General features: G+C 38.9%; 1 protein-coding gene across 1 annotated transcript in view; it reads right to left on the bottom strand.

Moving 5' to 3' along the window:
- Positions 1-478: 478 nt before the first annotated feature.
- EYA1 (EYA transcriptional coactivator and phosphatase 1) overlaps positions 479-17,304 on the bottom strand; it is a gene marked incomplete at its 5' end in the record, with an annotated part of 58,268 nt that continues 41,442 nt past the window's right edge. The window contains 6 exons of the mRNA XM_009894610.1: positions 479-1,704; positions 10,010-10,110; positions 12,094-12,215; positions 12,504-12,618; positions 12,828-12,988; positions 13,185-13,243. Coding sequence (XP_009892912.1) covers positions 1,624-1,704; positions 10,010-10,110; positions 12,094-12,215; positions 12,504-12,618; positions 12,828-12,988; positions 13,185-13,243 — 639 coding nt within the window. The remainder of the gene's footprint in view (positions 1,705-10,009; positions 10,111-12,093; positions 12,216-12,503; positions 12,619-12,827; positions 12,989-13,184; positions 13,244-17,304) is intronic.

A 17,304-nucleotide genomic window follows, 5' to 3' on the forward strand; every position in this document is an offset into this window, starting at 1 on the left:
AAAGCTGGAGAATGAACCAACAAAGCTGAGGCTTCTTTTTAATGAAGAGATTTAAATCAGGTAAAGGGAATTGGTACAATTCAAGCCAAAAAGTCAGACTAACAGTTTATCTGACCAAGTACCTCATGGCCTCCAGGATTAGAAAAGTCACAAGTCACAGACAGACACAGTCTAGGTTCGTCCTGTAAATGGGTATAGACAAAAGCAAATTTTAACTCCTTGGCGGTAACTATTTCAGTATTTCCATTGCCGGCAATGGATGTTATATCTTAGGAAAATCTGACTCCTGGTGGAAGAGGATTAAAAAACTTAAATGAATATGAGTATTCCTGTTCAATTTCTCCAAAATATTCCCATTTCTAATTTCTAAAAATAACAATGATGATAGTTTCCTTCATTTTTGGATGACACAAAAACTATTCGATACCAAGATTCCAGCTTAAGTCATGTCTTAAAATATATTTGTGTTCTCTCTCTATTTCTTTAGGGAATGAATCTGCTAATTCATTTTTCAGTACTTTAAGAAATGGTTAATATGTTAACTTTAAAAGAGGAAAGAGAAGACAGCAAAGGACTCCTCTTCAGTTGTATTTTACCTATATTTCCTTTGTGGGGGGAAAGAAATCAATCTTTTCATAATCAGACTAGGTGAGAGAAGAAAAAGCAAGAGAAACAGCCGAGAAGAACAAAACCCAATTCTTATTGACACTTGACATCCATGCTTTTGGTCTTGACAAATTTATCTAAAAAAATCCATTATCTACATATTTATATCCAACGCATTGATAAGGCACTGCACAACAGTTTGTGCACACGTGGCCTCATTCTTCACCAACAAGGCATTACTATATTTCAATAGCATTTACCTTAACAATATGTAAAAGAATCATTCATTATTACAAATTTACACAAAAAATTCTTCCTGTACACGATTGTCTCAGTGATGTACCTATTAGTTTAAATTAGACATATTTTAAACTACTCTGTAATGTGCTAAAATCAAAAGTAGTTGCTGTACCATAAGGCAAAGGCTTATAATAGCCTTTAATCCTATTATACATATCCTCAGTTATATGATGTCAAAATATAGTCTGTTCATAAATAAGTAAAGATGTACAGAGTACCCTGGGTATGAGAAACCAAAAAGTAAACCTTCTTTACAAGAAAATTACTCCACTGGTATTTTGAAAAATCTCAGTCTTCATTGTGCAATCAAGTTTGCTGTGTTGAAGAAATGGTGTGTGTCACATTGACGAGTCTAGAAGCTACAAAGCATTTGCAGGTCCTTTTCATTCTTCACAGGTATGAACCTTTTATTTCCTTTTTATTTTCTTTTTTTTTTTTCCTTCTCTATTTCTTTTTGGTAGCAAATATGGTAAAGATGAGTTGTTCAAATGTTTGCATGGCTTATTTTCGCTGGACTCGCAGTACCAGAGTCAACAGCTGTTCTGAAGAAAAAGACATGCTCCTCCGTTTACTGAAAGGGCAAGGGTTAAGACCAATTGCAGCTGTACGTCAACATGTTGAAATCACAAAGTTCTGTAGTCCAATGCTGACACAAGACACAGGCATCTCGTCCACGGGCAGAAGGAGGCTCTGGGGTTTCAAAGTGCTGCTGAGCTGCTACAAGTACTCCAGTTCCAAGGCATGGTGAAGGGCCATAAGGTCAGAGTGGCTCGAGATCCTCCAAAATGGCATAGCATGCTGTGAACAGCACAGACAACATGTAAAAATAACCCCAAGCATTCTGGTATTTAGACCCACCCATTGTCTTTCGCAAGGATAAGGGAACACTGCGAGGAGAGAAAAAGAGCTCTTAAAACCTTGAGCCCTTCACGTCTATCTCTGGTTTCTCTGAGCCACCCCCTCAGCTCAAATTCTCAGTAATGGCAAGTCTATTTACCAACACGAGCAACAGCAGGAGATCATACGGAAAGGAGGGGTTTCTCATCTTTTTATAAGAAAAACAGAATTCAGCACAGTGAAGAAGAAAGTATTATTTCTAGAAGAAAATTACGGAAAATAACCTATACATGAAGCATGTGGGTAGTTTGAGGAAGGGAATAGAACTTGACTAAAAATAATAAAAAACCCCCAACAAAAATATAAAGGAAGTGAAAGTATTATTTACTATCAAAACATGTTTGTTCCTTGTAGAACTATCCCTGGCAGGTGAGTTAAGAACATAGCCATGGTGATTCAGAATAGCTCATGTGTTGCTCACATTGCTTTGAAAGGAAATTTATCTCAGTGGCTTGTATAACATCACTCATTGTTAGTACTGATCTTAAAACATCTTTTCCATATGGGACAGTTTTAAAATAAATACATATTTTTTTCCTATTAGCTGTAATAAAATCTGTCTGGAGCACAAATATGTTTGCAAAGAACCGGAATAAACCAAAAACACAAACACCAGGGAAAAGCACACATTACCTCATCCATGAAGGGTAAAAATCTGATTAAGAATTATCTTTATACTCTAAATCAGGGATTAGAATGTCAGCAAGAACTTTTGCATAAATAAATAAATAAATAAATAAAAAGATAACCATCAGCTTTCATCAGGAAAATATTCTATAAATCCCATGGGAAAATAGTTTCAATTCAACAATGTTCTGAAGGCTAACATGATCATTTTCACCTTTTCATTGGGTCAGCTTGTGTCCTGGCATCTTTAGGAGGCAAACGACAAGCAATTTATTATCACAATAGCTTCTGAGTTCCCCAAGTGTTTTATCTACAACTTCTCAGAGAAGTTTTCTTCATCCCCTGCCAGCACTTCCTCAGTAAATTTTTAATTCTCCTGAAATCGGTGGCAAAAGTCCTCTTCTGATTATTAGTTCTACACTGACCTCCTTTTTTCATTCAAGTCTTCTCCTCAAATTTTAAGTTAGAGAACAATTCTGAAAATAATGTGAAACTCTGTTTCCAGTTGCGTGTTTACGATAGGCCCTGTAATTTTACCTTACACCTATCTCAGCAGGCAAACATATTAGCACAGAGCCTACCATACATTTTTCTTTAGAAACTCAGGTAAACAGCTGTCTGTCAGTGTATAAATAATTATTATTTATAGAAGAATGTTGCTTCAATCTAGATAATGATGTGATGATGAATTGGGTTGAATTTATAGAATAAAGCAGAGATGTTTAAAAGAAACATAACCATGTAAGTAGCAGCAAGTCTCTCTGAAGTCAAATGGCAACTGTTAAGGAACAATCAACTGTTGTTTGTGCAAGAGTCAGAGAAGTTAATACTGAATTAATGAATATTAATAAGAAAGACCAGAGAGTTGTACATGATCAGCAAGGGAGCCCTGTAAGGAATCTGGACATTGTGCACCCAAAGAAGGACAGGTGTCAGCAAGCGGAGTCACACAGGAAGAGGGACTGCAGAGTGAAGGAGGTGGCGCTGAGCAGCCAGTGCACCACATTTCAGGGTTTTCACTTCCAAATAGCTCTAGTCTGCCATCGTGGAGAAAGTGCAGTTGGAGAGCATTTGGTGAGTACCAGTACAACATATTGTTCTTTAGTTCTATCCAAAAGAAATCGGTTTTGTAGGTTTTGTTGGTTTGTTGGTTTTGGTTTTTTTTTTCCCCTAAAACCAGTCCAGGTTGTTAATCAAAGCATAGTGAGAGGGAATGACTGGAAGGTCTGCTTAGATATGACACTACTGATCTGAATTAAAGTGTAATATGGATGCATCAACAGATGCCTACATTCAGAGTATGCCTAGATTTTAGAGCAAGGAAATTTCTTCAGGAAGAAAATAAAATGATCCACATGGAAGCACCATTGGAAGAGTTTCTGCTCTGCTTTGCTTTACTCTAGATTGTTACAAAGCCTTGAGAAACAGCTGACTAAATCTCAGCTTGAAGATAAATGCATGAGCCATATCTGCTTATGGAGAGAACAAAACAAACAAAATAATGCTGAGACAATTGAGATATTGTTGGAAGAAATGCTTATGACATTTCCAAAATGCTTTTAAAATGCATTAAACCCTGCCTTAAGAAGGAAGCGTTAAACACTGACTGCGACACCTACTATTTCTACACCTTCAATCTAGACGTCCTTTGTACTGTCTCTGCGCTCCACCAGCAACAGAAACTAGATGCAATTACCTTGCTCAGTTACAACTCCAGGTCCCAGTGTCTTCCCTGTTACATTACACATAAGTCTGTCCTCTGCAATCTTTCAGGTCAGACACTGCTGCTTTCCAACTCAAATCTTTCCTAAAGATTTATTTCTTGCACCATGTTCAGGAAAAAAAACAGCAAGAGCAAAATGAAATAAAACTTCCTAATCGTGCTGTTCTCCAGACTCTCCAAAAGCTTCTGTGCACCTATCTCTCATTTAGGCTGCGAGATCTTACTGGAAGAATTTACAACATCTGATAGGGATATGAAATCAAGGACAAAGGGGCACAGGTTTGTGCTTGCAGCAGGTCCGTGCAGCGTTTGCCAGCTGATTGCACTTGGCCAGCGGTGCTCAGCAGTGCTGCCTCCCTTTCTTGCGTGGCTGCAGTTCCCCTCTTCTTCTCCCAAGCCACCCACCAGGTGGGACCTACCTGCTCCCCCTGCCAGCCAGCCATAGCTCCCTGCTTCTCTTAGTCTGCTTGGCACCGGCTCTCCCCCAGCCACCAGGGCAGGGAGGTGTAAATAGCATACCTAAGATGCGGCGTGGCGAAGAGCTTGGTGGACACCTGCCTTTGCGTAGTGTGTTTCTGCAGAAGCCAAGAGTCAATGACATGGACGCCGTCCAAGGTCATACAGCAAACTAATGAATAGGGAGGATTGTAGTAATAAATTCTTGGCTTCCAGCTCCCGCTTCATGCAGCTCCAGCATTATACTGCTTCCCTAGTAACAACCTCAGCATCACAGAGCGTACACACACCAGGCAGCTAGGGCAGTTAAAGACTCTGATTGATTTAACAGAAGGTTTAGCTTCTGCTAAATCAAATCACAGCAATTCTTGCTAGATGCCCATATGCGATATCGAGTTTTGGATTACCCTCAGCTGTTTATGGTCAGATTTTAAACCAAAACTTTAAGTGGTCATTATTTTGGCTATATCTTCCTATTCCAAACCCACTTAAGTGTCCTCCGCTTTATTTATGTCTGTCTGCGAAAGGAGTGTATCTCCATCTACTCCGTGTAGTTACAGGAGTGAGGTGTGGAATGATTCTAAAGAGTCCTATGAAAACAAAGAGGTTGTGTAAACCTCAGGATTATAATTATTTTCAGCTCTTCTGCATACAGGTCAAAAGACCAGCAGCACACTCCCAAGAAATAAAGCACGCCAGGAACGTGGCGGCTGCACGGGGCTGGAATCCACGCTGGCGCTCTCTGCAGGGCCGAACGTGGCCGATTCAGATCTCTATCAGTCTGACCCTAGGCACAGCCTTCATAGCTAAAAGGAGGGGAAGCAAACCTGATATAGGTCAATATGTGTATGTATATGTTTGTGTATGTATATACAGTCTCACACACATATGAGTCCATATATATATACACTGTGTTCACGGGGCATATACAGTAATTTTCACCTTATCTAAGATAATAAATGATTGTACAAAACTAAAACATTTAAAGTAACAAAATTCTCATACAAACCCTTATACTTTATTCCTGCATTAACATGTCCCGTTTGGCCACAACTATTCAGCCCTGTCAAAAATGCCAGCACACCCATGAGCCAGAAGTACATTTTTTCTTACTGAATGACCAGGCAAGAGTTTCTTTGTATATATATTCACTAAATATTGCCTTTAGAAAGTCCTCCCTGCCAACACTTAGCACACATGTCATGTACAACACGTGTCTTCTATTCTGAGCACACAGAAAAATGCTAATATCTCATTTGCAGCTGTGGGAGAATGGATGACTAATACTAATCACTAATAAATACGTGGTGTAACTGGATGCATTAGTATCTAGTGAAACTATACAAAAGCTTTTCTTATTGCTTATTGGAAGAATATGCATCTAGACTGGTAGTAAAGCAACAATTTTGTGTACTACTTCAGTATCTTCCAAGTAAATATGAAGCTTTTGTCTTTTAAAAAATGAGTTGTTTTGTAGATGATACTTGGTAATAAATACATTTATGAACTTTTTTAATGATTTAGTTTTGATGACATTTTGAAATGAAATATGGTGGAAAACTTTTGAATTTGGTTTTGGTGTAAAATGCATGAAAAGTTAAATTATTAATTTAATGAATCTAATAATTATCATACTATTAAATAACCTAAAATATTAAGGTATTTTATTTCTGAAATAGAAGCAATATTACTTTTCCATGTGTATTTACTAAAAGAACAAAACATCAACTATTTTATTCAATGAAATAAAGTGTTTCTATTAATGCATGTGCAAAACAAAGCCATTTTTTGACAGCAACATTGAAAAGAGCAGACTATCCTCCTTCCCTTAAAGTAATATATATTTATACAAAAACCTTACTCCTGAGATCTGTGACAGATTTGAATAGAAAACTCATCGGTTTCAGTCATCTTTCATGGTATTTTTGTTGTGTTCCTGCCAGATTTGCTAAGCGGTCGTCTTTACTTCCTACCCCAACCCTGACCAGCACAGTGTGACTGTGAGCTTAAAAGCAGTGGCATATTGGATACCCATTTATATTCTATTTATTGCTCCACAAAGATTTATGATTTTTCCTCCCAATTTCCCTCCGAGGCAGCATGACCATTTCGGAGACAAAGGGAGAAGCCGATTTGCCCAGGCTCTCCCGAATCACCTGATGTAAAATCCAGCTCCTCAGCGCAGAGAGCCTCCTCCTTTGTCTCCTCTCGCAAATTAGAAATCCTCTGGAGGATTCCCCTAAGTAGAAAAACTCAGGAGTTGGGTTTTTTTTTTCTGACTTACGAGTACTTCCTGACTATGTCTCCAAAGGCAAAGTCAAAAGATGAGCTCAAACAACACAACAAATCAAAACACAACACAACTAAACAAAACAAAAAAAAAAAACAAACCCAAAACCCAAAACGAAACAAAACAAAGCCAAACAAAATGCCAAGACAATGGAATCTCTGGCAGGAAAACCCACTGTCACCGCGGTGGCACTCAGAGGTGGCGGCTCTGACCCACACGGCACTCGCACCGACGCCGGCAGCCGCCCCCAGCACCCCTCGGCTCTCACACCCCCTTCTCTCTCCCCTCCTCTCCCTCTTTTCCCGGGGAAGCTGATCCGAAGGTAGCAACCTCTGCGTGAACCCTGGCATTACAGCCACCCCGGCTGCGCGCTGAACTGATCTGGAAGGGTACAGTTATCCCTCAGTCTGCAACACAAACGTCCCGAGAATTTTAATTGTCTTATAAAATATTTTGCTGGAAGTGACAGCTAAACAAAGGTGTTGACGCCATGGCTCGTCCTGTGCTACGTGAAACGTAAGAGCGTGCGGTTTCCTCAGTGTATTGTATTTATTTTCATCCATCAAAAGAGGCATTTTATGAAAAACAGCCTATCCTAAAAATGCTTCTAAGAAGAGCAATGATCTTTTAAATGGTATTAAAAAGTTTCGATTATTGAATTTTTACAATAATGAACAACAATTAAAAGATTTTAAATGTGTCCTTTATTTTTCCTATTGACTCAGGATTTTCTATGAATGAAGGACATAAATGAAAATCTTGTTCTATGATGAAGCAACTGACAAATTTCTGGTAAATTATTTTTAATAACAAACCTTCACTTTCTTACCTCCTAAGCTGGAAGTTCAGCTCTTTTCACTAAACAAACATGGAATAAAAAAATGTCTCAAACGAAATCGGTTTGAATTTATATGCTCACTTAAAAATACTCCTTATAGTGCACATGTAATCAATGAAGTGCTATTTAAAGAAGGGTGTACTGCTTACGCTCTAAGTAGTGTAAAGAAATGAACATATACTAAGGGCTTCTCCGCAGGCCAAACCGCTTCAGCAAAGTGCCCTGCCCTGAGAATATCCCCAAACCCGACGTGCTGACGGGAAGGAAGGCGGGAAGGAAGGCAGGAAGGAACCAGCTAACGAAGTTCAAGGGATAAGCAAGGTGATGGGGTACATGATAGGACAGTTATGCCACTTTGGATCGATGGTCTTTGGGTGGTTTTGTGGGGGTAAATCTCCTGGTTTGTTTGCATGTTCTCCAGAGAAAGTCTAGGCTTTTACTGATTTCTAATACAGGGATACCTTTTATTCCTTAGACTAGCCATACATCTGTAAGCTGAAGCACAGTATACACTAGGGTGCACTCCCACCCTCGCTCCTCCTAATAACCCTAAAGACAACCTGAGGGGCAGGTAACCAAACAGGCATCATCTGAGCTGGGACCAGCTCCTCCTATGGCAAGGCACTGTGTGGTTCTTGCTCCTGTGGGACGCGAGAGCCAAAACTTCAGAGGCAAATCCTGCTTTCACGGTGTGAAATGGTGACTTCTTTTTCGGTGGAGTAAGAAGCAGGACAAGAATCACAGAAGCATTTTCCTTAATCAAATTAATAGTTTCTGCAGAAAGGCAGGGCTGCTGGTCTACTTATTGACTTCTCTGGCATCACTGCAGCAGATAATTTAATCCAGAGCATCTAACATGCTTTGAATCTGAAAATTCCTTCCACCGAGAAAGAATACACAGAAGTAATGGCACAAAGGAACTTTCTATACTGCTACTCCTCTTAGCGACTGGAAAGGCTTTTTCTTATGCTTTTCTGAATCATGTTTCCTGTTGAAAAAAGCATTGAATTAGATAATGTTACCGAAAGGACTACTCCTGCCATTATCATATACAACACTATTTCACTGAGCAACAGAAAAGGAACAAAGAGAAGAATTCCCCCCCTCCCGCCCCGATCTTAAATGCAGCTTTTAAAATGTAATCATTTACAGCGGGAAAACATTTCTCTGCAAAGATGAAAGGCATTTCTGAAGGAGAAAGGAGCAAACTGTTCCCGTCAGTCCGCCAAAGGGATATATGAAACTGAGACTCTGCGAAGTGCCGGGACGAGCCGGGAACCTACCCGCAATGCTTCGGGGGGCACAAAACCCGGATTTTATGAAGCAAAACCAGTCAGTGGTTGTTAAAAGGCCATGCGGACTAATTAGTTTCACTTCTCCAATTTAGAAAGTTACAGTGGAAACAGATACAGAAGTACCACAGAGAGTTTTGTGGTAAAAAAGCGGCTGTGTAAAAGCAATTTACCTGTAAAAGGAAGCAAGCACAGAAATGCCCATTTTCCTGTTCTATCTCCTATTGTTCAAATAGTCAATATTATGCCTCATTCCTCCGAGCGAAGAGTCTGTATCTGCTGTACTTGGGTAAAATAGCAAGGCTAGGAATACTGCATATTATTTTTCAGGGGGAAGTATTGCTTTTTACAGAGCTTGCTCCACAGTGGGGAAAAAAAAAAAAAAGTGAATTTTTCCCTTCTTCCCAGAAGAAAGCAAAAAATAATAAAGACATAGCCAAATAGCATCCTCTGCTCATTTAACTGAGGTTATGAATCCAGGACAAGACACGAATAGTTACCTGAACGCAGATTTGAAATTATGGACGCACAAGAAAATTGAAATTTCTGTATACCTACTCCAGTCCTACATGCCTTTCCAAGGTGTGACATATATGTATTTCGTATAGTCAAATAGCACACTGCCTTTGATCAGCAAGAATTGCCATTTTTTTGCTTATATTCATAACATCCTATGTGGTATTTTGGGATGCCAATGAAAACATAACTATTAGTTCTTGGCACAAAAGCCAGCGTCCATTTTCTGGCTCCTTTTTGAAATAAATCAAACATACAGAGCTAGCTTAATGTGTCTTTTGGAGAACAGCAGGGCACATTATTATCTACAGTTTTATGCAGCTTTCTACTAGATATGGTCAAAGCATATTTCACAAAGCAAAGACACAAAACCCAAATGTCAACGCATGCTGTCCCATATTGAAGAAAAGACAATTTTGCTTTCAGACTCTTGAAATCAACCCGCACTGAAAAAGAGCCATTACCTTTTTTGCACCTTGTTCTTCTTCGACACCATCCCCTATAACAACATACACTACTTTTCTTCCAAATCTTTGAATTATTCGCTCAAAACAACTTTCCTTTCCTGAAAGAAAAAGATCAGACTATTCAGGACAGGTGGTGATGGGATGACATCAAACAGATCACTTTTTAGCCCGGATGTCCCCAGTACTATAATAAATAATTAGAGCTACTGGGAGAGAAGAGCCTCTCCCTCAGGATGGCATATCAAGGCCGATTGCAGCTTTACTCCTGCCACAGCAGCTGACAGGCAGCCTTAAAATTTGCTCCGTGAGATCCTTTAGTACACACGCCATGGTAGACATAGCGGACTAGAGGTCCGCAATATCACCTTTCTTGTCTCCTTCCCTAATCTGAGACAGGTTTTGGGCAGAATTTCTCTACCAGGAGAATTCTCTACCGGCTGTTTACGGCCAGTATCCTGAACTGAGCAAATTGATTGAATCGGAGTTGAAATTCTAGCTTTTTCTCCACAACCTGTGACAAGATTAATCACAGCTCCTGAAACAGTAGTATCCTGACTTAGAAGGTCACCCAAAAGATTTAGATTTAAATGCCTGTAATCCAATACATGGGCAAGGTCCTTGATCCTGCACTGGGATCCATTAATGTTGCTCATTACTTCACTGCACAGACCTGGGGAAATGATCCCAGTGCTCCAGTCCTACACGTAGGTACCGATACCGGGAAGCTTCAGGTACTGGTACTGGGAAGCCAGAAAGAAAGTAAATGCTTACAGTTGAGTTTTCTTATATGTACCCATTCTGAAAGATCACTTCAGTCTGGTCATGGTACATGCTTACCTGTGTGTCTACAGCAACCGACGAGAAAAACTGTGTTTTTCAAAATAGTTATTTCAGCTACAGAACAATACCAGCTAAAGAACAAATAGGTTGGAAATTCAAAAAAGGTTTCTAGCCAGCAGAGAAGCCAACCTACGCAATGACACCCTTTAACAGTAGCACCAGGCATAAGAAACCTCCAACACTAATCAGGGTGAAATGGTGCTTGAAAATTATTAATTGTGTCACATTACAAAAATCCCTTGATTTCCCGTGACAGTCAGTGACTGAATGCAGTTTTGCAAAAGTACCCTGCTGTCCTGTGTACGTGAAGTCATAAGTGAATATTTATTAAAATATGTTTTAACTAAAATGTGCATTTAAAGTATTATGATTCAAAGTTTTAATTTACTTTAAAGTTTTGACAGGCGGTACCATAACATTTCTATCCAGGAAACAGTTTTAAATCTTTTATGGCAATGCTTTCAAATTTCTACATAAAACTCTCAACCAAGGTTTTTTTTTTAAAAAAAAAAACCAACCCAAAACCAAACAAAAACAACCCACCATTTTTTCTTGGCCATTTGAGCTTCCTGTATTATAGATACTTAAGAACACATGAAAAATGTTTTCATGTAGCCCACAATTTTGAGGGAATCTGAGATAGAACAGATATGTCATAATCACATTAAAAACTACAAGCACCATTGCCATCTGGTCCTATGTACTTCTACATACTCAGAATAACATCTTTTATATTGAACCAGAAAACAGAAATAAACATTTGCCTGGCTGAAGCTTATTACAGTCAGTATGAATGAACTTAAATAATTACATTCTGCAGCAAAACATTCTTGCTTCTGGTAAATTGTTTACCAAAATTTGCTCCAGAGCCCATGAATGAAATGGAGCCAGGGCTTACCTTTACAGAATTTCTTCTGCTAATCAGTCTACTAAACAGCCTTCTGAACTGCTACATAGCCTCACAGTTTCGAGAAATGATGACAAAAAAGCAATTATATTTCCTCTTAACAGAAGCTGCATCAGCGTTAACACTGCTATATGAAGCTTTCTGAGCTGCATCATGACAAACATTTGAAAAGCACTTCTAGGATGTTTTAGCATGAGAAGTGTTTCATAAGATCAGATATTACTAATCTCTGTATTTGCTACAGTGAGTGCATGCAAGAAATATATATACTACAATAACTTTTTATTTAGAATTACAGCTTCAAATGTTTCACAATGTTATAAAAATAGCTCACCTATTTTAGTTGCACTGTAAATATTCTCTATGGGAAATACAACGCCTAGTCCATATAATAAGACTTTTGCCAGAGCTGGAATTAGCTGAGTAGTTGTTACAAGAATGTTCACACAGTTTGTCCTATGGAAGAGAAAATGCAAGCATCCTTTTTTTAACAAAAAGAAACAGGACAAGGAAAACCTTAACCCTCCCATCAAACCCCCTCACCATTATTATTGCCACTTACAAAGAAAGGGTTTTTTTTCCACCTTACAGGAGAGCCAGGTAAAGTGGCATGGTCAGACCAGAACAAGGAATGAGAAGAGGTCCTCCAGGTTCAGCATTTTGCCCACCAGACCAGGCAGCCTCTTCTAGACTATCAGCAGACATCCTAAAGTTTCCTAACTACCTCGTACTCTTCATACTTACCTCGAATGAATAAGGGTGAGTGCTTTCAGTGCAAGTGTTAACCAAGAATCTGTCAAAGCTTCAATTTCTGCTCTTAGTTGTAACCAAGCCTCTCTTTTTGCTGGACCAAGAAGACCTGTGGAGTAGATAAGGGCATGTCTGCACTGAAATCAAATAATGGTCTGTCATTTCCCTTTGCTTTCATTAGCTCAGACACAACTTTCCGCATGGTGCAAACTAAACAGCTCACTAAACACTACAATGTTAAAAAAGGAACATAAACCAAAAGTTCTTCCCTTTTACTGCTTTTCATCTATTTTTGTCATATACTTCAGAGTCACTTGCCTCCGACATTATTTTTGTAGGTATTATATATTTCTTTTACTCGTCTGTAGCGGAAAGCCAATTTTCGCATCCAGTCCACTCCTCCACGCACCCCCGTCGCGAGGCATAAATTCGCACTGGTGGCAGCCGCGGGAAAGCCGTCTGTTCCAAAGTTATAGGTGCTAGTCAGAGAAAAGCAAACCCCCAGATTAACAAAACACAACAGGCTACGTTCAAGCACCAGCTACTCCCTTTGCTGGATTGCAAAGGCTAAGACAGCTAAAAAGACAGCGGGCTACTTAAGTGTTACAGCAGTTCATCACTTTCCCAGGAAGGAACATGCAAAGCAACGTTTTATCTTGTTCAGTTCTCTTGTACCTTAAATCTTGACCGTTGTCGTCCGAAGACACGTCATCAATGTGAACCTGGTCGCATTCCTAAGGTGACAGAAAGACTTTGTAATTTTCTTGATCTTGCAAATCTCGAAAATAAAGCTATAAAAAACTACGAACAATCCACTTATCGGGCATATTTTTAATTGTGGAAATCAGTAGATGGCAGTCTTGTTAAAACAACTATTTTACCTATTCCTTGTGCTCATTTCTTAGAATAAATGCGCACCATCGTTAGCTACTACTGTTAAATGGCTTTCCAAAAACACATTTTTGTGTTTAGAAAGGAAAGTGGTTAAAAACAATTAGCATATGTGTTCCATAAACGTTCTTGTAGCCTTTCAGGTACCTTAAAACATCATGCTGCTCAAAGCTGATTCAGTCAGTGCATAAGTGTAACTGAAACCAGACATTTTGGTAAATGTAACATATTAGAAAAATTAAACCTGATGCTAACCGCCAATGAAATTATGACCTCTGATTGCTGTTGAGCCACACACCAACACAGCCTGAGGCCAGTGTTTCAGAGGAGCGCAGACGAAAAATCTGTTCCTAGTTTGCCATTCATTTGAGAGTTGTGAGTTTCCTTCTCTCTCTTTGGTCTTAGTGCATGAAAGCAGCATGCAAAGATGAAGAAAATCTGAACAGAAATAGCCAAGTCAAAGCATCTTTCTTCAGTGACTTGTATGCAAACTAACACGGCACATTCATAATTAGCTTTGTCCATCACTAAATTAAAAATCATAATGCATATTGTTTACCCACCAAAAAACCATTAGAACATTACTATTAACAATTTAACTTTTGGCAGGAAAACAAATAAACCTCTGGCACTCTAGATCAATCTCAATTCAATGCTTGAAACAATAATGGATTTCAATTATTTTAATAATTTCCTCTTCTCTCTCTTAATGCGAAGTCCTATAACAAACATGATCTATTTAAAACATGAAAATAGTGCAATCCTTTATTTTTGTGTTACTGCTTTCCTCTGAACAAATTTTTCTCTCTCCATGGATTTGTGAGGAAGGGAGGGAAGATAGAAGTGGAAAGAAACTCAAACCAGCTGTTCCCTAACAGAATTAAAATCATGACCCTCAACCCTTTTTCTAAAACATCTATTTTCCAGCCAACCCTCTCCCAGCAAGCAGCAAGCTCCAAGGAGGAAAAGACTTTGACCCTGTAACCTTCTCCTCCTCTCCTGAGGTCAACAACCTCAGATAAGAAAAAAGCTCAAGAAGTCTATTTGGCCTCACATGATGGCTATGGATTCTAGATTTTTAAAAACACAGGTCTATGAAAAATACCTCAGAAACTTTTAAAATGCCTTGAAGAACAAGGTGTGGTCTTTTGCACTTGTACAACATATTCTTACTCTGATAGGTACTCTTTTATACTTTACGCATAGGTAGCTTGTCCTAGAGAGAGAGGTAAGAGCGACAACCAGCACAGGAAAGACAATACTACATTTCCTCATATTTAACCACCATACAGCGAATTTCCTCCTCAGGCAGACAAATGTATTAGATGTGCAGACACAGCTGAAACTACAAGTGTGAACATATGTTACCAGACTTTGAAAATCAACTTGGCTAAAAAAAAGCTGGAAGCTTCTTCAGCAAATTATCATATTCACAGAAATTAAGGTGTTTTTTTTTTTTGTTTAAAACTGAAAGGAACTGTCCATCCAAATGCCTCCAAAGTTAACAATTCAAATATGAACTGAGTATAAGCTAATGAAGGGAAACCGTCCTGAATCCGCAAGTTTCCCATTGTAGCTACTCTTCAACTAGTCAGTGACTTCTGAGTCTCCATGGATAGAAAACTCAAGCTTGAGTTGCCAATGTAGCAGTGAAAATTATCAAGTCAATAGCCTCCTCCTCCAGCTTGGAAACTATGAATGTCAACGTGAACAAGTTGCCAGACAAGAGGATTCAAAATAGAAATCTGGGAAAAGAAACAATTTTTTTTAGTAACTAAAAAACTAAAAGAAGCAGTAGAAGATCAGCTTCTCCCAGGACTGCTTGAAAGAAGGAATAACGCAACAGACTTCCAAATTCAGCTCTCTCAGACAAAAGATAGAGGCAGGACAGATGACACCACTACAACTTAGTTAGAGAGGACCTGGCATTTTAATTTATGCTGCAAGGTCTTGGGAACATCACAAGCCCTGGGACATCACAGACATTCTCCCCTTTTGTCTAACTATCTGCTTGATAGGTAAAAAGTGAGAACTGAAATGATACATTTCAAATAGAAATCACGTTATCAAAAGAAAGAGGGATTTTGGAGAGAAAAACCCAGAAAAGAAATCAGAGACTCAAAATTGGTGGGGTAAAGGTATAGAAACAGTGTCAAGAAAGTACACGGAGTGAAGAAAAGGTCACAAACATCACAAATTTCAGGTAAGATACTGAATATCATAGAGAGAGATAGTGTCCTCTTTTGTCAGGAATAAAAGAAGAAAAAAGTAAAGTCAGGAAGGGAATGAAGCAAAATTAAAGCACAAGAGATACATGTTATAATTTGGAAAGGATTAAAGACCACTGTGATTGACACTACAGTACAACTAAAGGAAGGTCACAAACAGTGCACGACTGTTTTGTTCCTGTTGAGTGGCAGGACACAGCTTTGAGGCTAAATGTGAGCTTTGAGTGCCAGGTATTTTTTCATGCTGTCTGGCTGACTCGGACTTCGGGCTAATGAATGATTGGTGCATTTTTCAACCCCCGAACACGGGAAGGAAAAACACTCATTTAGCAATTGCTCTTTTAGCAGTAAAGGTATTTAGGAATACCTCTTCAAAGACGCCAATTACCTGCCCACCATTGATTGGTCCAACCTTCCTTCAGAACACCTTGTACCTGTTTTCACCTTCTTGCTTTGTGCGGAGCAATCAAAGACTACCTGAGACGTTGTTCAGTCCCCTGATTAGTTATAAGCAAGAACCCACACATTCAACCTTTTAAAATAGCAGTTTACTCAATATGCACCATAATCAGGGATATGCTAAAATGAAGTTTGACGCTGACCAACAAATAAAGTGTGTATTTCCAACTAATATATCTTTGCAAAGATATATTTTAATAAAAATACAAAGACTCGTATAATCCTCAAGTATTTCCCAAAAAAGTTTCTGTGATGGAAGCCAACTTACAGCTAAAGAGCCATTCAGAAAAAAAAAAAAAAAAACCCAAACAAAACCCCAAACAAAACCCCTGTTTTGTTGGCAGGTTAAGCATTTCAAACTTTTACAGATATATTTGACACTTTTGTAAAATTATGTAGGAAATACAGTACTAGTATTCTCCCCTTAATTTCTCTGGCAAAGTGTTATCTGAAATTAATACTGAAAGTCCCTGTAGAAACACTATAAATTCATGTTATTTATGCAGATGTATTTTATTACGATATAATCAGTTTAGCTGTCAGCTACAAAGCAGAATATTAAAATTGTTGGATTCTCTTTTAAAATAGGCTGAATTGGCAAGTAAGGAGCAAAATATCCTGTGGTTTATGTATAAAGATTATGCAGCAAGCTGTGTTTTGCTCCTAAAGGTGTTGACCTTGCAACTTCAGTGTATCCAGTTTGAAATCTTCATGAGGGACTACAAGCGATGACATGTTTGCATTGAAGGTTTGGATTTCAGTCAGACAGGCTGAGATGCAGCTCTGCACTTTGGGATCAATCCCTGGAAAGCAAAATGCACTTGGTATAGTTCCGGGATAATGCTTTCAGAAGGGCAAAGCATCTTAGGCATCTAAACCCTATTCTCACATAAGTCTTCTAAACTGCACTGATTTTAATGAAATCCTAGCCAAATTGCTTAATTCATATTTGAAAATTACATTTAGGCTACTAAAACATACAGAACCTTTAAAAGATCTTATTCATGGTGCCGCAGGCATGTTCTGTGTGCGAGGGGCAGACAGGGGGTAGGACAGGTATTCGCAAAGGGTGATTTAGTCTAGGGAAGCGACGCTGCTCTGATTCAGATCTCTGCTGCAGGTCCCTTGCAGCCATGGCCAGCAATCACAGGGCAAGTTGGTCAGAAACCCGGAGCAGTTCCTTTTTCTTGGTTGTTTTTCCATGCTATCAGCATACT

Source organism: Charadrius vociferus, unplaced genomic scaffold (genome assembly GCF_000708025.1).
Source record: "Charadrius vociferus isolate BGI_N301 unplaced genomic scaffold, ASM70802v2 scaffold500, whole genome shotgun sequence".
Classification (NCBI taxonomy): Eukaryota; Metazoa; Chordata; class Aves; order Charadriiformes; family Charadriidae; genus Charadrius; species Charadrius vociferus.